Source organism: Neomonachus schauinslandi, chromosome 1, assembly GCF_002201575.2.
Source record: "Neomonachus schauinslandi chromosome 1, ASM220157v2, whole genome shotgun sequence".
Taxonomy (NCBI): Eukaryota; Metazoa; Chordata; class Mammalia; order Carnivora; family Phocidae; genus Neomonachus; species Neomonachus schauinslandi.
The window spans coordinates 127,413,924-127,434,571 of NC_058403.1; the positions used below are offsets into that span (position 1 = coordinate 127,413,924).

The following is a 20,648-nucleotide window of genomic DNA, read 5'->3' on the forward strand; positions in this document are numbered from 1 at the left end:
GCTTTGCGTTTCACAAAACCCTTTCACAGACAGAATCCCTTTTGGTCCAGGAGAGGGAGAAAAAGGTAAGTGTCTAGGCTCACTTTTTAGGCAGAAAGAAGACTGCGACCAACATCTACCGTCTACCAGGAAATTTTAAATTATTCCACTTAATCCTCATAAAATTTTCCAGGTGTTTCAAATGCAGAGCCAAGGTTGAGAACCGCTGACTTTTGAAGAATATACATTGGGGGAGCGGAGAGGAGATGCCACCAGCAGAGAGCTGCGGGCTGAGCCAGTTGGGGTTCATCCAAAAGGACTTACTAAAAGGGCTAGATGCTGTGATTATTATTTGGGGGGGCACTCACATATCTGAAATCAAATCCAGCAGCCTTAAAGGAGGTGGCATTCTGCAGAAGGCAGCCCTACTCTTAGTTGTTTGCAGGTCCAGCGTCGAAAATACCCACTGCTGCATTGTCTGGAGCTCATTAGGTGGTCTCCCGGTTCCCTCGCATTGTCTCCACAGTACCCTGTCTTCATCTTTTGTCCCCCGGACCACACCTAACTGCCTGCCCTCAGCCTCACCCTGTTCAAACGGGCCGTCCACACAGGATGCAGCTAAAAGCCATGCCCTGTCGCGATACCTCTTCAGGGGCTGCCCCCGGCTACTAGACACAGCAGACAAACCCAACGGCTCACATCTGAGCTTTGCCTTCCGGATGAGTGATCTATTACTGAATTATATTGTGAAATGTAGTGACTTTTTTTTTATTTTTTTAAAGATTTTATTTATGTATTTGACAGAGAGAGACACAGCGAGAGAGGGAACACAAGCAGGGGGAGTGGGAGAGGGAGAAGCAGGCTTCCTGCTGAGCAGGGAGCCCGATGCGGGGCTTGATCCCAGGACCCCGGGACCATGACCTGAGCTGAAGGCAGACGCTTAACGACTGAGCCATCCAGGGGCCCCGAAATGTAGTGACTTAACACCAGAGGGGACACTTACTATTTCAGTGTCCGTGGGTCAGGAATTAAGGAATGGCTTAGCTGGATGGTTCTGCCTCAGGGTTTCTGGTGATGTCTTAGTGGAGATATCAGCGTGGGCTGCAGTCAAATGAAGGCTTCACTAAGGCGGAAAATTTGCTTCCCCGGTGGCTCAGCTTGGTGCTGGCTTTTTGGCAGAAGCCTCAATTTTATGCCACATAGATCTCTCCATAAAGTTGCTTGAGCGTCCTCAAGACATGGTGGCTGGCATCTTCCAGAATGAGTGATCCAAGAGAAAGCAAGATGGAATCCATGTCTTATGACCGAGTCACAGAAGTCAGACAGCATCATTTCTGCAGTATTTTATTGGTCACGCAGGCCACCATGAGGCAATGGGAGAAGTAACTGTACCTTCCTCTCAAACCTAATGTAACCGTCCTCACTTTATGTACCACCAGAACGAACAGCTTTCCAAACTCCCAGAACGCACTGCCGTGTCCTGCGTCCTCCATGTTTGTGTTCCTCAGGCCTGCGAGATCTTTGCCTCCCTCGTATTTGCCTGATGAAATTTCTCCCAGCTTGATTGAGGTATAATCGACAAAAACTGTATATATTTAAGGAGCACAAGGTAATGTTTTGATATACATTGTGAGATGACTACCACAATCAACCTAATTAACATATCTATCACTTTCCATCGCAACCATTTTCATTTTTGTGTGTGTGTAAGAACACTTAGGATCTACATTCTTAGCAGATTTCAAATGTACAGTAACACAGTATTTTAACTATAGTCACCATGCTGTACATTAGGTCTCCAGAACTTACTGGTCCTGTATAACTGAAACATTGTAACCTTTGACCAACATCTGACAACACAACCCCTTTTATGAGCTTGACATTTTTAGATTCCACATAGATGTGAGATCATGCAGCATCTAACTTTCCGTATCTGGCTTATTTCACTAGCATATGTTGTATAAAATGGTAGGATTTCCTTCCTTTTTAAGGCTGAATAATATTCTGTTGTGTATATACATAAATATGTCACGTTTCCTTTACCCATTCACCCGTTGACAGACATTTCGGCTGTTTCCATTGCCTGTTGAATGTTTATCATTCAAAATTGTGTGCCTAAATGCCTGGTACGGGGTGGGAACTCAATACACGTCGAAGTAAAATCCAAAGAAGTATTAGACCCTATCTGCAGACGAGGCACTATTAGTAGGCTCCAAGCCCCTGCACCACACTGTCTGGAAATGTGCTGAAAGCCAGGAAAGACAGAGCTCACGGTTCACCATTTCGAAAAAGAGGATCCCCATTTTTTCAGAGAAACCACTAAATCATTTCATTAGAAGGAAACTTTCCCCCAAATTTATAAAAATCAATGCCAAAAAGAAGGAAGCCTGAGGACTTGGTAAAAAGTGTTAAGAGAAGGGGTGAAGAGTGGTGTCGGGTATATCGATCGGTTAGATTGCCATAACAATGCTGAGTAATAAACAAAGAACCTGAGAAGCCTACCACAACGAACATTTGCCTCTGGCCCAAGAGTTTCCAGATCGCCTGGAGCGGTTCTGCTTTATTCCTCGTTGGCTGGGGTGACTCTACAGGTTGGCTGGGGCCGCTGTGCTCCTGGCCCGATCTTCTGACACATTGGTTAGTGGTCCCATCATCTTGAAAGAGGAGTGGGGTGTTTCCCCCCTGGAGCTCCTGTTTAATTTGTCAGCCTCCTTTATCCTGAGCCCACTGTGATGGCCAGACTTTATAACAGACCTAGAGCTTTTGCTCCAGCCTCAGCCCCAAATACATTAAATAATTAACTTCCATCACTCTCTTGTGTGTGCCTTATCTCCGCACCATCCAAAATAGCTGATGGCATTTCCTCTGCATAAATAGAAAGCAGAAAGGTCAATTGGTGTTTGTGAAATATATATATATATTTTACAAAGCGGCAAGCCAGCGGGGTCCCTTTATTCCCTCACACCTGTGACGGTTTCATAACAGCACCTTCTGCCTTCCTTAATCCCCTGGCCAGTTTCCACCCACCATCTTGCAGTTCACCCAGTGAACCACACTCTTGCAGTTTGGTTAGTGATTAATACCAACCCTGGAGTCACCCCAAATCCAGACTGAGCCGGGCTGAAGGACAAAGTACTTTCCCAATAGTAATAATAAAAAGCGATTTTTTTTTCTAGTTACCTTCAATCTTGCACCCACCACCCTCACTGCCAGTGAAGCAAATGGTGGTTTTCTCCTGTTAATCTTTTGTTTTGGGTTTTTTGTCAGTTTTTTTGTAGTCCCAGCCACAGAGCCTAAAGGGTGGAGGAATGATCCTAACATGTTCTTAAATCCAGGTGTTGTTCCTGGGGAACATTCATCTGTGAAAGATGGCAGAGGCTATTTGAAATCTAGCTATTTCTTATAGCTAGAAACTCACACAAGTATTCTGTTCTGATGTTATGAAAACCACTAGTAAAAAGATTCAGAAGCTTTTATAACTTGCTACTATTGTCCCCCTCTTCCAGATCCATTTGAAATGTGTTTCGTCATAAAAGGATATGGGAGTTCTGTGGAGCCCTTCCAGGGGCTGAGGTCTCTTCCCTGTCAGAATAATGGAAATGTCCTAGGCCTCCAAGGGCAAAACTGATCTTCGGTGTTCTACCTTGGAAGTGGTCACAGGTTCTGGATTTGGGCTTGGACAACATGCTCAAGGTCAGAATTCTGCAAAGTCTCAGATTCCACCCCCAAGAAGGAGCCCCTATTTGAGGCCTGTTTTTCCTGCCCCAGACCAGCAGGGGCTGTGAGATCAGCAGCACGAGGATCACCTGCCAGCCAGGGACAAGTGCCCAGCATGCAGTGAGGGAGGGGGGTGGGCATCACTAGCTTGGGGAAGAGGCAGAGTGAAGGTCTGTGCTGGCCCCAACACCTCTCCACGGTGTACAGGAGTTGAGGGAACACAGAACAGTGATGTTCACAAGGCCTGGAGCACAGCAGAGCTTGTGGGTTCTGTGGTTCCCTTGGCTGCTGGGCAGAGGTGGGAATGAGACATAGAGCACGGTGACCATGCTCCCTTGGACCCCATCGAACTCCCTGAAGCCACGTTAGTCACACTCTGACTTTTTCCCTCCCAATCACTGCCTTACCAGAGTATATTCACGGCAAGGCAGCTGAAGTCTTTGGGCCCTTCTTCCCAGTCCTCATACCACGTTCAGAGATGTTAGTGAGATGAGTCAGTCCCCCAGCAGAGCAGACCCAAGCACTGCTCCAACCACGGGGGCAGAGGCAGTAGGAGGAAGGGTCTCAAACAGTGGTCGAGGGTGGTTCTCACACCCGAGCATCAGCATCACCCGGGAACTTGTAAGAAACGCGAAGTCTCCGTCTCCACCCAGACCTATTGAATCAGAAGTGCTGGGGATGGGCCCTGAATTTGTTTTACCAAGCCCTCTGGTGATCCTGATGCTCAAAGGTGAGAAACACTAGTCTAAAAGGCACTGCATCGTGCGGGGAGCACAGCACCAGCCATGATGGGGCCTCCGTGTCCCCCATCGTTAGCAGAAGGCAGAATGCTGACCACTATATAATGCGTGCGTCAGATTCACCAGGTCATTTGGTAACAGAAGATATGCTTTGGCCCCGTGCCTCCCCAGAGAAAGGAGGCCGGTGAGGCTGGGTGTTGACAAAGGTTCTCTCCTTGACAGAACTTCAGACAGGCTCCCCTGAGCGCTAGTTCGGAGGGGCCTCCGCCTGGGCCCTGTCTCCAACCTGCTGAGTCCAGTTCAGCCAGAATCCTGTTAAGTCAGTTTAGTGAGAATCCCCCACCCCTGCTATCGGGTCACCCTGGCCTGTCTTCAGCAAGAGTCCTGTGAAGTCGGTTTGGCAACAATTTCCCCCACCCTAGGTGTCTTCTCTTTGTACCTTTACATCCCTTGAGCCCGACTGTGCCCCGTCCCACCCCGGGGTCTAAATCTCCAGCTTTCTGTGCTGCATTTGGCATTGAGCCCCGTCTCTCTCCCCTATTTTAATCCTCCTGAATAAAGTCTTCTCTACTGCTTTCACACGTGTCGGGATAATTCTTCAACAGTATGTTTAAACGGGTGTATGTTTAAGAAGCTCCTCGAGCAAGTCTGATGTAGCTTCTTGGTTGAAAGCCCACATGCAGAGTGGTTAAGAGCATGGACACTGGAATCAGACAGACCCGGGGTGACAGCTCAGCTCTGGTAGCTGAGTAAATAAGCAGTTAGCTAAAAGACGGGGGTAATCTCTCCTCTCCCCATCTCTCTCATCGGTGAAAAGATCCAATGACAGAAGGCCCTTACAGTTGTAAGTGCAGAGCACAGTATTGTCACCTAATAGGCACCCAATAAATCAAATGTTAGCTGCTCTCGGTAATAATGATTACACGGATGCGTTACATTCACCAACGTACTTCTAGATAAGAAAACGATGAAATAGGTGATTTATTTTGTAACCATGTGAAATATATTTATTAAGAATAAAAGTCTTCAATACTCCACGAATGAGCTTGGAGAATCAATCACAGAAGAGAATTGCTTTTTAGATTTTTAGTCCAGGTCCTTATATATATATGCACATCTTGCTTGTTAGCCAGGCAAGGGCAAAAGTGGACCCAAAACAGGTCACCTGAGACAAACATTTGTGACTCCCGGTCAGCAGCTCAGTGTGTCAGAAGCCAGTGTTCAGTGACGTAAGCGGGGAGCAGGCTGACCATAGAGCACGGGGACTCGAGGCAGGCAAGCACCGAGCCTGTCCTCCAAGTGGAAATGGTCAAGGGTAGATGGAATCTTCCAGGCCATCGCAGGGGTGGTCCAACCCTGTGGAAGCCCCGAGGGCACACTCGCGGGAATGCTTTTCAGGAAGCCACTGATTGGCCCACGACTCAGAGTAGAGGCAGATAGGTTTACTACTCTCTAAAGGACTCACTCCTCTTGACAAGGGACTGATAGTAAAGATGGTAGCCCCGGCATTGTACCCATTTCCCATAATAAAGTCCAGCTTATGTGCTGAATGGGTTTGTCCCCTTGGACTTGCTTGTTTTTGACAATTGTTGGTGAGGGTTCTGGAGCGTGCGCCCTTTACCGACTGTGATCAGCAACTGTTCCTCAAAGTACAGGAGCTGGTCCACTTCAAAACAGTCACCGGCACGAGGCACCACTTTTTCTAGAGCTACCCGGATCTCGGCTTCATTGGCCTTCTGGCGCCTTGCTCTCTTGAGGTAGTTGTAGACCTTCTCAAATACTTCTGCTCCCAGCTTCTGCATGGCTGACCTGCCACCCAAGTTAGGAGAGATAAAGAGGAGTTTTACACATTCAAGTCATCCGCAAGAAATGTCTCTTTAAATCACTAATTACACAAATGTTGTACCTTTGAGATTTGGGGGGGAAAGGAAAAAATAAGACGCGATGGTTCTACCTTGAACACTCAACGGTATTCAACAAATACTTCCTGAAGGTCTATTATGGGCCAGGGGCCTTCTAGGAACTGTGAACACAGCATTAAACAAGTTAGGTAAATTCCTGCCTTCATAGAGCTTACCTTCTAGGGTAGAGAATAAACAGATAACTTAAAAAATACATAGACAATAAAATGTCGGGCAGCACCATGTGCAATGAAGTACAATAAAGCAGGGGGAGAGAGGGAGAGAGAGAGACACTGCCCTGAGAGGAGGTGTCCTCAGGGCAGAGACCCACATGAAGTGAGACCTACACTAGGGGGAGAGAATGGGGACCCTGCAGCTAAAACACCTTGGAGAAATACCGGGAAGGCTAGTGTGGCTGGAGTCGGGAGAACAAGGGAAAAGAGGAGAGTGGGATATGGAGTCAGAAATAATATTAATGAGAACAATAAAATAAGAAGAAGAAGAAGAGGCAAAGGAAGGGGACACACTTAACCTTTACAACAGCTCTGTGAAGGAGGCATTTTTAAATTCCCCTGTTTTACAGATGGAGAAACGGAGGCTTAAAGGGGTGAGGTAATGTGGCCCCGCTCCCACGCAGACCAACGTTGGTTTTTCTGTGCTCACCTCCAGCCCTTGTCCTCCTGCAGCCACAACAATGGCCGTACCTGGTGGGTTTATGTTGCCTGTGTTTTCCTTTACCTCCAGCGAGGGTCAGAAATGAAAGGCCTACGTGTAAAACTAGGCCCGGGGCATGTTTTGTTTGGTCAGCACTATGCTTTACTTTTTTTTTCTTTTTTTGATTGATTGATCGATTGACTTTAGAGAGGAAGGGGCAGAGGGAAAGGAAGAGAGAAAACTTATGCAGACTCCCCGCTGAGCACAGAGCCTGACGCGGGACTCGACCCCACGACCCTGAGATCACCATCTGAGCCAAAACCAAGAGCCAGACCCTTAACTGACTGCGCCACCCAGGCGCCCCAGTGCGTTACTTTCTTGAGCATTTTACTGTGGAAGTCAAGGCACGGCCCGCCCTCCTCCGCCCCCCGCCCCGCCCCGCCCCCTGCATATCTTTACGGCGTCTGCCTTTCAGAGCAGACTGCTTCTCGGATTTCACCTGCCCGCCTGCCTCAAGGGCATTCGAGTTTTGTGAATTTCGTTCTCTAGTTCAAATCTGTCATTTTTAATGCCCCATACTGCTCCACTGAATTTATGTGCCAACATTTACTGAGTCATTCCTCCACCTAACATTTAGCGTTTTCCGCTGTAACACTGAGCCAACGTCCTCAGGAACACAGCTTTTTCATCCAGAGGAATATTTTCTGGCATCAAATTTCTATGAGTGAGGCGAATTACATGAGTGTGTTTTCTCTGTGAAAACTCATATGTGCATTTGTGATTTCTCCATTTTTCTGTATAAATGTTGAGTGGAATTAAAAGATTTTAAAAAGTGAGAATGGAATTATTGGGTCAAAATGCACAAATATTTTTAGGACTTTAACCTTAAGAAATGCTTCTTTATTCTTCGTTTTAGGGGATTTGGTGAAAAGAAAAATCAGAGTTTTTTGTTTTTTGTTTCAGACTTTTTAAAGCATTACTGCTAGACGATGCTCATGGCCATGCTGACAGTAACACAGAAGGCATTAATCACAGGCTCTAATTTATTTTCTAAGCTTTTATTGTTCAATACTATTCAACATTGCAAACTCTAGAACACAAGCATCCAGGTTAGGTATTGTGGCAGACAAAAAGAAGAGTAAGTGATTTACCTTGCTCTAGTTTAGAGGCTAGAAATCATAATGTTACGATATATACATTTTAAATTTTAACTCACTTTTTAATGGTACTTCAGAGCTTACAAAATCCTTTTACAGTCATTATCTCAAATGATCCTTGTGAACGAGGCAAGTCATTGAACATTTATCTCTATTTGACGGACGAGAATAAGCGGGTTGACTTTCGCAAACTCACACAGCTAGTGGCTGTTGGAGCCTAAACTCAAACACAGGTCCTGTGCTGGGAGCTCGGCAGCCCCAGGGCCCCAGGCTGTTCAGCTTCAGCAGATTTCCCACCTTCTTCCTGGAGATTATCAGGACCTATCCCAGGACACCTCACATCCCTAGTCACCCCAGTCACCCCCAGAAACCCAAGCTTTCCTTCCGCTGACATTTAGCAAACCTGTCATTCCCCCTATTCACAGATGACTTCAGCAACCTTCATGCTCTCTTTTTCCCACCCCCGACTCCTATCACCACTATCCTGGCGTCAGTATTCTTGGTCTCTCTGACTTTGGACTGTCTCATATCCAGTGATCGTTTTCTTTCCCCTCCTCAGTACACACTCCTATGATCATACCCTTGACCTCCTCAGCACCAATAACCACACCTCCTCTAGAATCAATGTCAAGCCTTATGCTCTACAACCATCCCTTTATACTCTTCCACCATACTGACTCCAGCTATTCTTCTACTTCGTGGTACCTGCAATCCTTCGGCCTATCACCATGATGACAGTCACCCCTTTGTGTCCTCATGTCCCCATGTCCCACTTTTCCTCAGTCACATTTCATGGTTCATTATTATAATTACAATCTTGCAGATACCCTTGACTCTTTCACTCCCCTCTTCCTGTGTCAAAATCCTCTGGCACAGTTGTAATGGTTAAACCTGGACATCCATTTATTTATGCCTGTTCCTGAACAAAAGAACATTCCAGGAGAAAAACATCCAATTCTGCCAACAGCTCTCATTTAAATAATTAATGGCCGCAGTTCAAAACGGCGCTCAGCGCTGCCCATGGTCCTCCTGTAGTTCTCTGGTATGCTTCTTTTCCACTGCTCAAAGTAACTATTTCACACCTTCTTCTTTATTCGTTATTCTCAAACTTGCTAAGCCCCACCCTCCTTCTCAGCTGATGACTTTACCTAATACCTCATTGAGAAATAGAAACAAACATGTAGAAATTCCTTCTTCTAAGTGCCCAACTACCCCACCTACTTGGCCTTCCCTCCGTCCCTAGTGAAGGGACCATCCGTGCTCCCATGAAAGACCATCCTCTCTCTCCCTGAGTGCTCTGGATCTCAGCCTCTCTCACCAGCTCAGTGACCTTCCCACCCGCAGCTACTTCTATGTCTCCTGGAGCATACACATCAGAAGAGAATATGCCCTAGTGCCCTCTTTTAAACAAGAAGCTACTTGTGACCTCCACATTCCCTTGGTTCACCTCTTTCCCCATCTATCACTTGGCCCTCCATCGCTGGCAAAGCTTCTTGAAAGAGTCACGTGTGGCTGATGTTTCCACTTTCTGACTGCACACTCTCCCCCTTCAATCCACTCCTCTTGGGTCTTGGTCCTCATTCCTTCCACAAACTCCTCTTACAGTGACCTTCATGTGGCTATTTCCTCTGGTCTCTTCTCTGTACATGTCTTACTGGACACTTAACAGCAGGCTACTCTCTCCTTCAAACCCTTCCTTCTGTTGCTTTTGGTGATACCACCTTCACCAGGAGCTTTTCCCATTACACTCTCTGCTTCTTTTTAGCCTCTTCGGCTGACTCTTCTTCCTCCTCATTTCAGCCTCTACATTTCAGAGTCTCTAATACCATTTGTAGGCTGAGGACTTCCTATATGCCCACCTTCCTGTCCTTCATCTAGAGCTCCAGGCTTGAATCAACTGCCCACTTGATATCACCAACTGGCTATCTAAAGGGTGTCTCACTCAACCTCAATATGGTGGAAAAAAAGAACTCTTAATTATAAATAAATACAAAGTGCTATGAAGGTTGAGAAAATCAAACACCCCATCGAGGAAGAGGAGGCACAGTCTCACTTGGGCCATAATAGCCGGAGGGAAGCCAGGTGGCAGCCAATAGTGGGAGCACTGGGAAATCAGTGAGTCATTTTGGCAGGTGAGAAGGGCATGTGAAATAGAGGGCGAGAACCAGATGAACATAATGTTAAAGAAACTTTGGAATCCCAGCACATGGCTGGCTCAGCGGGTTAAGCGTCAGACTCTTGACTTTGGCTCAGGTCATGATCTCAGGGTCATGGGATCCAGCCCCACATTGGGCTCCAAGCTCAGCAGGGAGTCTGCTGGAGACTCTCTCTCTCTGCCTCTGCCCTTCCCCCAACATGTGCACGGGCACTATCTCTCTAAAAAAAAAAAAGAAAAAGAAAAAGAAACTTGGAATCTGACTAGTAATAGCACCCATTGATGAGAAAGAAGCCCTAAAATGTCCCCTGAAACCATAATAACTAACAGTTTTTGAGCCTTTATGTGCCAGGCTCTATTCTGAGCATTTCCTCATATCATCCCATTAAATCCTATGGATATGATACTGTTATTTCCATTCTACAGATGAGGAAACTGAGATCTAAGGGGGTTAAATAACTTGCCCATTGCCACACAATTTTGAAGTGGTGGAGCTGGGACTTGAATTCCAGTAGTTTCAATCCAGGACTCACTTTTCATCACTATGGATTCAGACACTGGAGTTGAATATTGGCTCTACTGTCACTGGCCGTGTGATCTTGGGCCAGTTACTTAACTTCTTTGAGCCTTGAATTTTCATATTTACGTGAAGATTACACACAAACACAACACAGGCACACACATGCACACACATGTATCTTAGCACAGTACCTGTCACCTACCAGGTGCTTATTTGCCATTGTTTTATTGTTGGTTTCCTGATGCTGGACTATATCCGAGTCCTATTTCAGTTTAACTGCAAGCTTCAAGCAGTTTTGTAGTTCTACCTCTGGTTAAGACACTATTTTAAATAGGGCGCCTGGGTGGCTCAGATGGTTGGGTGTCTGCCTTCGGCTCAGGTCATGGTCCCGGGGTCCTGGGATCGAGTCCCGCATCGGGCTCCCTGCTCAGCGGGGAGCCTGCTTCTCCCTCTGCCTCTGCCTCTCTCTGTGTGTGTCTCTCATGAATAAATAAATAAAATCTTAAAAAAAATTTTAAAAAAAGACTATTTTAAATAGTTTTATCTTCTCTGAGTGAATTTGAAAAAAAAAAAAAGACACAAGAAAGCTAGTGGCAGAGTGGAAGGAAAAAAAAAGTAATTTTGTAGAAATAATCATGAAAGCCTTTTTAGCAGCAAGCATTAAGAGAACACATAGATTACTCTTCAGGCATAGTTTAAGGAAAGCTTGAAAACGATTTTACAGAATATAAGAAATCCCTGAACATTAAATATGTATGAGCCACTGTGGGAACAGAATGGCACAACGTATTTCCTCTTTAATACTGCGGTCTTAGTGATCATTTAGTGTTAACAAGCATCGGGAATCTTTATTAAGGATGATTTGTACCCCTTCTCTCCACATCTAGTATTTCAAATGGCTGACTCTGAACCTGCTGGGCAAAGATGGAACAGATCTCTCTACAGAGGCAGTCAATGCTCAGGTGACATATGGCACCCCCAGATGGGACATGTGACTTTCAGGTCCCTTTTTGTAAATGGTGCTTGCCTTCTGTTCCGTCCTCCCTGGCAGCAGAATCTTGAGTGCAGCTGCTGGTTGGAGACTGTTCAAGCTAACCTTTCCTGTAAGGATTATTTTGTTTGTGACCTAAACACCCGCCATTGTTCATAACCATAGTAAATGTAGATGGGTAAATACTGACTAAAAAACAAAATCCAGCTTGTTTACAAGAGATACAGTTAAAACACAGGGCATTGAAAGGTTGAGAGTAAACAAATAAATTTTAAAAATTTTAAAAAGATATACCAGACAAATATCCAAATATCCAAAGAAAGCTGGAAATAGCTGTATTAACATGAGACAAAATGGATTTGAAAAAACAGAAAAAAAGCATTATTACAATAAAGATTGCCACTTGATAATGAAAACAGTTCAACTCACCAGGAAGAAATAAAAATTCTAAACTAGTATGCCTCTAATAAAGTAGAATCAAAATACATAAAGCACTATGGGGAGAAATTGACAGAAATGTCCCCATAGCGTAGTATTTCAGTACACCGTGCTCAGTTATTGATAGGTTAAGCAGTTGAAAAATTAGTAGTGACATAGAAAATCTGAATATACTTAAATAAGCTAAACTTAAGAAACATATATAGGACCCTCTCCCTCCCTGACAATTAGAGAACCCTCATTCTTTCCAGACTTTCATAACATTTATAAAAACTAACCATCTTCTAGACAGCAACTCAAGCCTCAACACATTTCAAATAATTGATTTTCAACAAATTATAGTTATTTGATTACAATACAATTGATAGAAATCTGTAACAAAGATATGGATTAAATAGTACCATGTTTGTAAATTTATTTATTATAAATAAATTATGGGTCAATGAAAAAATCAGGCATGCTATAAACAAACTCATTTGAAGCCAAAATAAAAGTGATAGGTACTCTAACATTGTAATATTTCGGTGTAAATTTATTTGACACTCGGAAAACATGCTGTAATCTTTCCGCAATGATGCATCTGAGTATTTTAGAAATCATAAAATAGAAAATTTTATTTAAGGGGATTCTTGCTGTTACCTAAGAGTTGAGAAGATAGGGGAGTGCTCTTTATGCAGTTCACATTAAGGAAGAGGTTATAAGTTTGCTTTTTCTACAGGAGGGATGGAAGGAGAGATGGGGGACAGGAACCACCCCTTTAGGTAGGTGGGTATGTCAAGTAAAAAGAACTTACATTTTCAAATGAAAAGAAGTATACCTTTTCATTCTTTTTCATCTATTTCTTCCTATGCTCAATATCTTTTATCAATTTTATTCTCGTGTTCAAAGTCCTTTAAGTATTTAAGGGATCCTAAAGATCATCTTAGTCCAGACGCCTCATTTACAGGCCAGTGCTCTTAGGGCTGGATCACCGTCCTGCCCATATGGATAGTGTACACAGGAGAGTTGCAGGAAGCCTCCCCAGGCTCCTGAAGAAGCTCCAGCCGCCTGCAGCCAACCCCCAACATGTGTTTGGCTGATTCCCCAGCTAAAAAATTCCATTAAACCACAAGAGAGTACTTTCTCTCCTGACTATTTCCTCCAAACTCACTTAGCCTCCAAATTCCTTTACTGACTTCCTCTCATGTTTACTTTTAACTTGCAAACAATGTATTTTATCACATCTATTTACCCATCAATATTGACGGCTCCCCGTGCCCTCTAATTATCTATCTCTCTTAGGGGCTCTGAAGAAGATGTCAAACAGAAATGTCCTCACGTTTTTGTTTTTGTTTTTTTTTTAAGTTTATTTATTTTTTAGTAATCTCTACACCCTATGTTGGGCTTGAATTCACAACCCCAAGATCAAGGGTCACACACTCTATGGACCAAGCCAGCCAGGACCCCCTGTCCTCATGTTTTAAATATTATTTTAATTTTGCAACAATCTCACACAGGAAAGTTACAAATGTAATACTAAGAACTCTTTTTCTCCCTGAACCTTTTGAGAATAAGTTGCTAACCTGATGCCCTTCGCTTCCATACCTGGTGTATATTTTCTACAAATGAAGACACTCTTTTACATAACCACAGAATGGCCATCAAGATCAGGAAATTAACATTGACATGTTACTGTCATCTAATACTCTAATCCATTCAAGTTTCCCCATTGTCTAATAACTCCCCTGATAATAAAAAAGATCCAGGTCAAAATAATCATGTGTTATATTTAGTTGTTGTGTCTCTTTAGTCTCCCTCAATGACCTTGACACTTTCCAAGGTTTGAAGCAAGTTGTTTTGTAGACTGTCCCTCAATTTGTGTTGCCCTTGCCTATGGGAGTTACCAACTCCTACCCTCTCGCTATCTCTCCTTTTGTGTATTAGCTGAAAGACAGGAGTAGAGCCTTCCATTATTTTGGGACATTATGAGAGAGCTCTAGCTACACCAGTTATCGAAGTTCCTCCCTTCTCTTGGATCTAAAAGATGGTAGTAGCAGTATCTTGCTGTTTTCAGGTGCCTAGTTCCTGACTCTTCCCTACAGCTTTGTTCCCTATGTACTGTAAGAAATAGGGGGTCCTCATGAGGAAAGGAAGCAGCTTTTGAGTTAAGTTTCCAGACGCTCAAGAAGGAATGCCCTGAGCGTGCTACTCACTTGTATCTCCACTTGAACAACAGGCAGAAATCATGCCCAACTGAATTTCTGAGCTTCCTCCCAAAATATCCTACTGCTGCAGCTTTCCCCCTTTCTGTCCATGTCAGCTCCTGCTTTCCAACTGTTCTGGCCAAAAAAACTTTGAGTCATCCTGATTCCTCTCTTTCTCTCTTACTCCGATAGTCCAGTGTCTCCCGTAACCAGACCAGTTAGTAAATCCTATCAGCTCCATTTTCAAACTGTATGCAGGATGCTGACTTCCATCATCCCCACCACTACCGCCCTGGTCCAAGCCACAACACTCTCTCACCTGATTGCTACAATGGCCTCTCAGTTGGTCTTCTGCTCCTAACCTCGCTCCCCTACAGTCTATTATCAATTCAGCAGCCAAAGTAAGTCAGGTCCTTTCACTCCCCTGCTCAAAACCCTGTCTTGGGCTCCCCATCTCATGCAGAGTGAAGTCAATGTCCTTCCACTGGTCTAAAATATCCTGAACCACCTTCCCACTGTGCTTTCCAAATGCATCCCTCCCTCCCTCCTTTCCTGTTACACTGGCCCCTTGCTCTTCCTTGAATACCCCAGGCACACTCCACCCCACGGCCTTTGCACCTGCTGTTCCCTCTGATAAGAATGCTCTTTCTCCAGCTAGCCCTCTCTCTCTCCTTTATCTCCTCCAGGTCTGTGACCTCATGTGATCTTTTCAGAGAAATCTACCCAGACTACCCTCTTTAAAACTAACTTTTAGCCCCATTCTGCACTGCCTGTTCTCTTTCCCGGCTTTGTATTGTCTTAGCACTTGATACTCTCTAGCACACACTGTTCTTCCATAATATTTTATGATCTGTCAGTCACCCCACTACAGAATACAGGGTCCGTAGGGCATGGATTGTTTTCACCTTTCTTGTGCACCGATCCCATTACCTCGAACAGTGCCTGGCATATAGTAAGTACACAATAAATACACAATGGATGAATGACGAGATGCTTGGAAAGCCAAATAGAAAGGAATATGGTGATATCATACAATTTTATTTAAAAATATATGCATCTAGGGGTGCCTGGGTGGCTCAGACGGTTAAGCATCTGCCTTTGGCTCAGGTCATGATCTCAGGGTCCTGGGATCGAGCCCCGCATCGGGCTCCTTGCTCAGCAGGGAGTCTGCTTCTCCCTCTTTCTCTGCTGTTCCCCCTGCTTGTGCTCTCTCTCTCTGTCAAAAATAAATAAAATCTTTAAAAAAAAATAAAAATAAAAATATATGCATCTCCTAGGGTTTATTCTAAGAATTAGCACATAGTGAAAACCGTAACCTAATTTTGCAAAGATAAGATCACTTTTGTGATTTTTAGTTGTTGTTTTTCAAGATAAATCTCCAATTAAGTGCAGCTTTCAGTATTATTATATTTTCATCCCGATTTCAAATGGATTGGCTTTATGGGACCTATCCGATCATCGCTGGATAAAAATGACTTCATATTTCTGAGTGGGAAGACGTCAGCCTTCCTTTTAAAAAAACTTGTGTGGAGAGGCCTGTGCTTCACGCTTGACACATGGGGCCACGTGGAAAGCAACAGAAATCTGCGCACAGCTGCTGAAAGCCCCGCTGCCCCACGGCTCGTGGGCGGCCTCGGAGAAGGAGAAGAGCCCCAGAGGCCCTCAGCCCGTCCAAGGCAGCGCGCAGCCCGGACAGGGCTGTTCAACAGGCGGCAGAGAGCAGCAGGTTAGGGGATGTTAGCCTCCCGCTCCAAACAACATTCCAGCTGAACAGCAGGAAATGGTTAACACGTTCCCCCGCTCCCGGAAAAACAACAAGTAATTTCTCTTTGGGGAGAGAGAAAAGGAAAGAGTTTCCACCAGCTTTGATAGGTTATCAAGGTTAAAAGCTCTCTCATCCCTTATCCCTTTAGATGAACTAACAGGAATGCGTCTCGTCTTCCCCTTTCCTTGGAGCTTATTTGCCTTGCAGACGGTTTCTCTGCCCAGCTGAAGCTCCCCAGTAATGGCACTCCCAACTGAGGGAAGAGGGCATGATCAGGCACTATAAGTCCTGTAAGGAAGAAGACTGAGATGGTTGGGGCCTAACTAGGAGGAAGAGAGGACAGGAGACGAAAGCAGATGGTTAGGCAGGAGCAGGGACCTGGAAGGCTGAGGTAAGGAGTCTTTGATCCTGGGTGCAAAGAGAAGCCACTGATCCTTTATAATGGCATCAACATGGATATTTTATAACAAGAAAATACAACCCAGAGAGGGATAGAATGATTTAAAAGCCCTGTAAGGTACCAAGGAATTCATCTAATTGAACATGTTCATTGTATAGACAAATGGGAAAGAACACTGTGCTAAGGACAGTGGATCTTATACTGGGCCCCCACTGGGATAGCCATATATATGAAATAAATATAGAATAAGTCCCCTTGCTTTTCCTTCTATTCACTAAGCCCCCCTAAACAATGCACCATGAAATGTTGGCCACTAGATTAAGTCCTTCCTAGCTGAATCACAACTGTGCTTCCCTTGATCAATTCAAACCACATTTTTTATTTTTCAAAAGTCATTTTCACCCCAGCCTTGCTGAAGTAGAAGCAAAGATCTGAAAATAAATTTCTTTTTCAAACACAATAAGAATAATTGGATTTGCAAAGGAAAATGAAGAGAAATCACAAAGGAAAAGCAATTAGAGCCTTAATATGTTTGGAAGAATTTGTCAGGGCAAGGATGTGAGAAACTATGAGTTTCCTGGCAGATTCCAAAAGCTGCCTGTCATTTGGTGAGATTCCCCAAGGGTTCCCTCCTTGACCAAACTTTAGTCAGTCCTCACTCTTGATACCTAACCAAGTTCCTATTAGTAACTTTCCATCCACTGACCCCCTTCCTGCTGCCCACTGCCCATAAATCTCCTGCTCCTGTGGTATTCGGAGCTGAGTTCAAGCTCTCTCCCTTACTACAACAGTCTTTTTTTTTTAAAGATTTTATTTATTTATTTGAGAGAAAGAGCACTAGTGGGGGTCGGGAGGTGGAAGGAGAGGGAGAAGCAGACTCCCCACTGAGCAGGGAGCCCTATGCAGGTGGGGCTCGATCCCAGGACCCTGAGATCATGACCTGAGCCAAAGGTAGATGCTTAACCGACTGAGGCCCCTGTTGCACCAGACTTGAAAAATCTTCCTTGCCTGTTTAATTCTGTTGGGTGCAATTTTTCTTGGACACAATTACCTCTCAATGCCAGACTGTCACTGGGTCTCTCGCTACAAACTGTCTGTATTTGGAAGGGCTACGCCTTGGTTAACCTGAGACTGTCTCAGTGCATGCCTGACACAGGAGTATCACCACCAGCAGCGCCCATTCCACTGTCACAAGTGTCCTGGTTTGGACAATAACTTACACGGTTACCCACACATGGGGTGAAATTTACCGGCTAAACTGTCATCGAGGCCCCCGGTGACAAGAGGACATGCGGGACTTTACACATGGTGCTGCAGCAATTCCAATGAACAAGAGAGCAGACTCATGAAATGGGAACACTCATTTCTAGTCCTGACCCCTAAGGCATTGTTACATTAGATTTGTATCCTTTTATGTCCAAATCAAAATGTTTCTCCATAAATAAAAAATGATGATTTTCATTATTTTGTCTCTCACACATGTCCACACGTTGCCTTTATTATACGTCTCCTTTGAGGACTACAGAGGGGTCTTATCACAGCACACTTACTAGGAGAGTAACGTGCATTCCAGAGCTGGGGGCGGGGGGGAAGGAGACCTAGAGAGAGACCAGGAAGGCCAATGTGGTGCAGGCCTTAGGAAAAACAACTGAGATTGGGGGATCAATACCTCATTCTCCAGTGAATTGCATTAAAAGACTGAAATGAGTTTCAAAACAGTAATCGAAGCTGACAGCTTCTCTTGACGGGTTGGGACGAATGAAAATTGAGCGGGGCTTTCACATGCTGTGGGAGCGGGCGGGACAGGCAGGAACCCCCTAAAGCCTTTCACTTGGAAACACTGGGTTTCTTAATTGTCTCCTGTCCTGAAATCAAAGGAGAAGATCCCTTATTAAGGTGAGGTTTGCCGAGTGGTTTTGAAAAATGGCTTTTTTAGCTACTCCCACTTTTCTGAAAGTATCTGCAAGAAGCCCTTATCCTGCAGAGCTTCCCCAAGTGCGGTGGGATGGGAGAGAAACGCAAACTCAAACTCGGCAGGATCTCAAGCATGGGCCTTCAGGCATAGGCAAGGTAGGGAGCAGAGGGGGAAGGGTTGGACCAGATAATCTCCAAATTAGGAGATCTCCATCCTACTGGGAAAGTCTGCCTCCAGGGATTCTCAGCATGGGTTTGTTAATCCCGTTCTACAGGTAGGAAGAGTTGAATGAAAGAGCAAGGTTACTGAATGGTCCTGAGCCTCCTGACTTCAGTGCTCTTTATACAATCAGAAGGATGAGACCGTTGATTTAAGGGAACAAAGGCCATCAGAAGGATGCTCCACTGAAACCTTGTCACTCAAAACATGGTCCTGCCTGCAGCATCACATCGAAGGACAGCTGGTTAGAAATGCAGGATCTCAGATCCCACCCCAGACCTGCTCTATCAGAATCTGCATTTGACAAGACCCTGAATGGGTCCAAAACCTTTGGCATGCAGCAGAAGTGGTTCTAAGAGGGAAGTTTATGGCAATACAGGCCTACCTCAAGAAGCAAGAAAAATCTCAAGTAAACAACCTAACCTTATACCTAGAAGAGCTGGAAAAAGAAGAACAAACAAAACCCAAAACCAGCAGAAGGAAGGAAATAATAAAGATTAGAGAAGAATAAATGATATGAAACTAAACAACAACAACAACAACAGTAGAACAGATTAATGAAGCCAGGAGCTGGTTCCTTGAAAGGATCAACAAAACTGACTACAGGCCAATATCAACAAAATAATAGCAAACCAAATGCAGCAATACATTAAAAAAATCATTCACCATGATCAAGTAGGATTTATTCCTGGGATGTAACGGTGGTTCAATATATGCAAATCAATCAACAGGATACATTGCATCAATAAGAGAAAGGATAAAAACCATATAATCATTTCAATAGATTCAAAAGAAGAAGCATTTGACAAAGTACAACAACCATTCATGATAAAAAGCCTCAACAAAGTAGGGTTAGAAGGAACATATTTCAACATAATAAAGGCCATGTATGAAAAACCCACAGTTAACATCATAGTCAATGATGAAAACCAGAGTTTTTCCCCTAAGGTCAAGAACAAGACAAGGATGTCCACTCTCACCACTTTTATTCAACATAGTACTGGAAGTCTAAGCCACAGCAATCAGACAACAAAAAGAAATAAAAAGCTTCCAAATTGGTAAGAAAGAAGTAAAACTTGCACTATTTGCAGAAGATACGATATTATATACAGAAAACCCTAAAGTTTATATATATATAAACTATATATAAAATCATATATATATAAAATCAATATGTATATATTATATATATGTATATAATCAATATACGGAAATGTGCTGAATTTCTATACACTAATAATGAAGGAGCAAAGAGAAATTAAGGAAACAATCCCATTTACAATTGCACCAAAACTATTAAGATACCTAGGAATAAGCCTAACCAAAGAAGTCAAAGACCTGAACTCTGAAAACTATAAAACGCTGATGGAAGAAATTGAAGACAATGCAAAGAAATGGAAAGATATTCCATGCTCATGGGCTGGAAGAACAAATATTGTTAAAATGTCCATCTATCCAAAGCTATCTACAGATTTAATGCAATTCCTATCAAAATACCAACAGCATTTTCCACAGAACTAGAATAAACAATCCTAAAGTTTGTATGGAACCACAAAGACCCTGAATAGCCAAAGCAATCTTGAAAAAGAAAATCAAAGCTGGAGGCATCACAATTCCAGACTTCAAGTTACATTACAAAGCTGTAGAAATCAAAAAAGTATGGTACTGACACAAACACATGGATCAATAGAACAGAATGGAAAGCACAGAAATAAAGCCACAGTTACATGGTCAATTAATCTTCAATAAAGAAGGAAAGAATATACAATGGCAAAAAGTCTTTTCAACAAATGGTGTTGGGAAAATTGGACAGCAACATGCAGAAGAATGAAGCTGGACCACTTTCTTACACCATACACAAAAATAAACTCAAAATGGATCAAGGACCTAAATGTGAGACCTAAAATCATAAAA

The 20,648-nt window shown here is 43.9% G+C and overlaps 1 protein-coding gene across 1 annotated transcript in view; it reads right to left on the minus strand.

Moving 5' to 3' along the window:
• Window positions 1–6,103: 6,103 nt before the first annotated feature.
• The window catches only part of NEK11 (NIMA related kinase 11), a 230,692-nt gene continuing 216,147 nt past the window's right edge, over window positions 6,104–20,648 (minus strand). Inside the window, exon 14 of the mRNA XM_044915659.1 lies at window positions 6,104–6,245. Coding sequence (XP_044771594.1) covers window positions 6,145–6,245 — 101 coding nt within the window. The 3' untranslated portion in view covers window positions 6,104–6,144. The remainder of the gene's footprint in view (window positions 6,246–20,648) is intronic.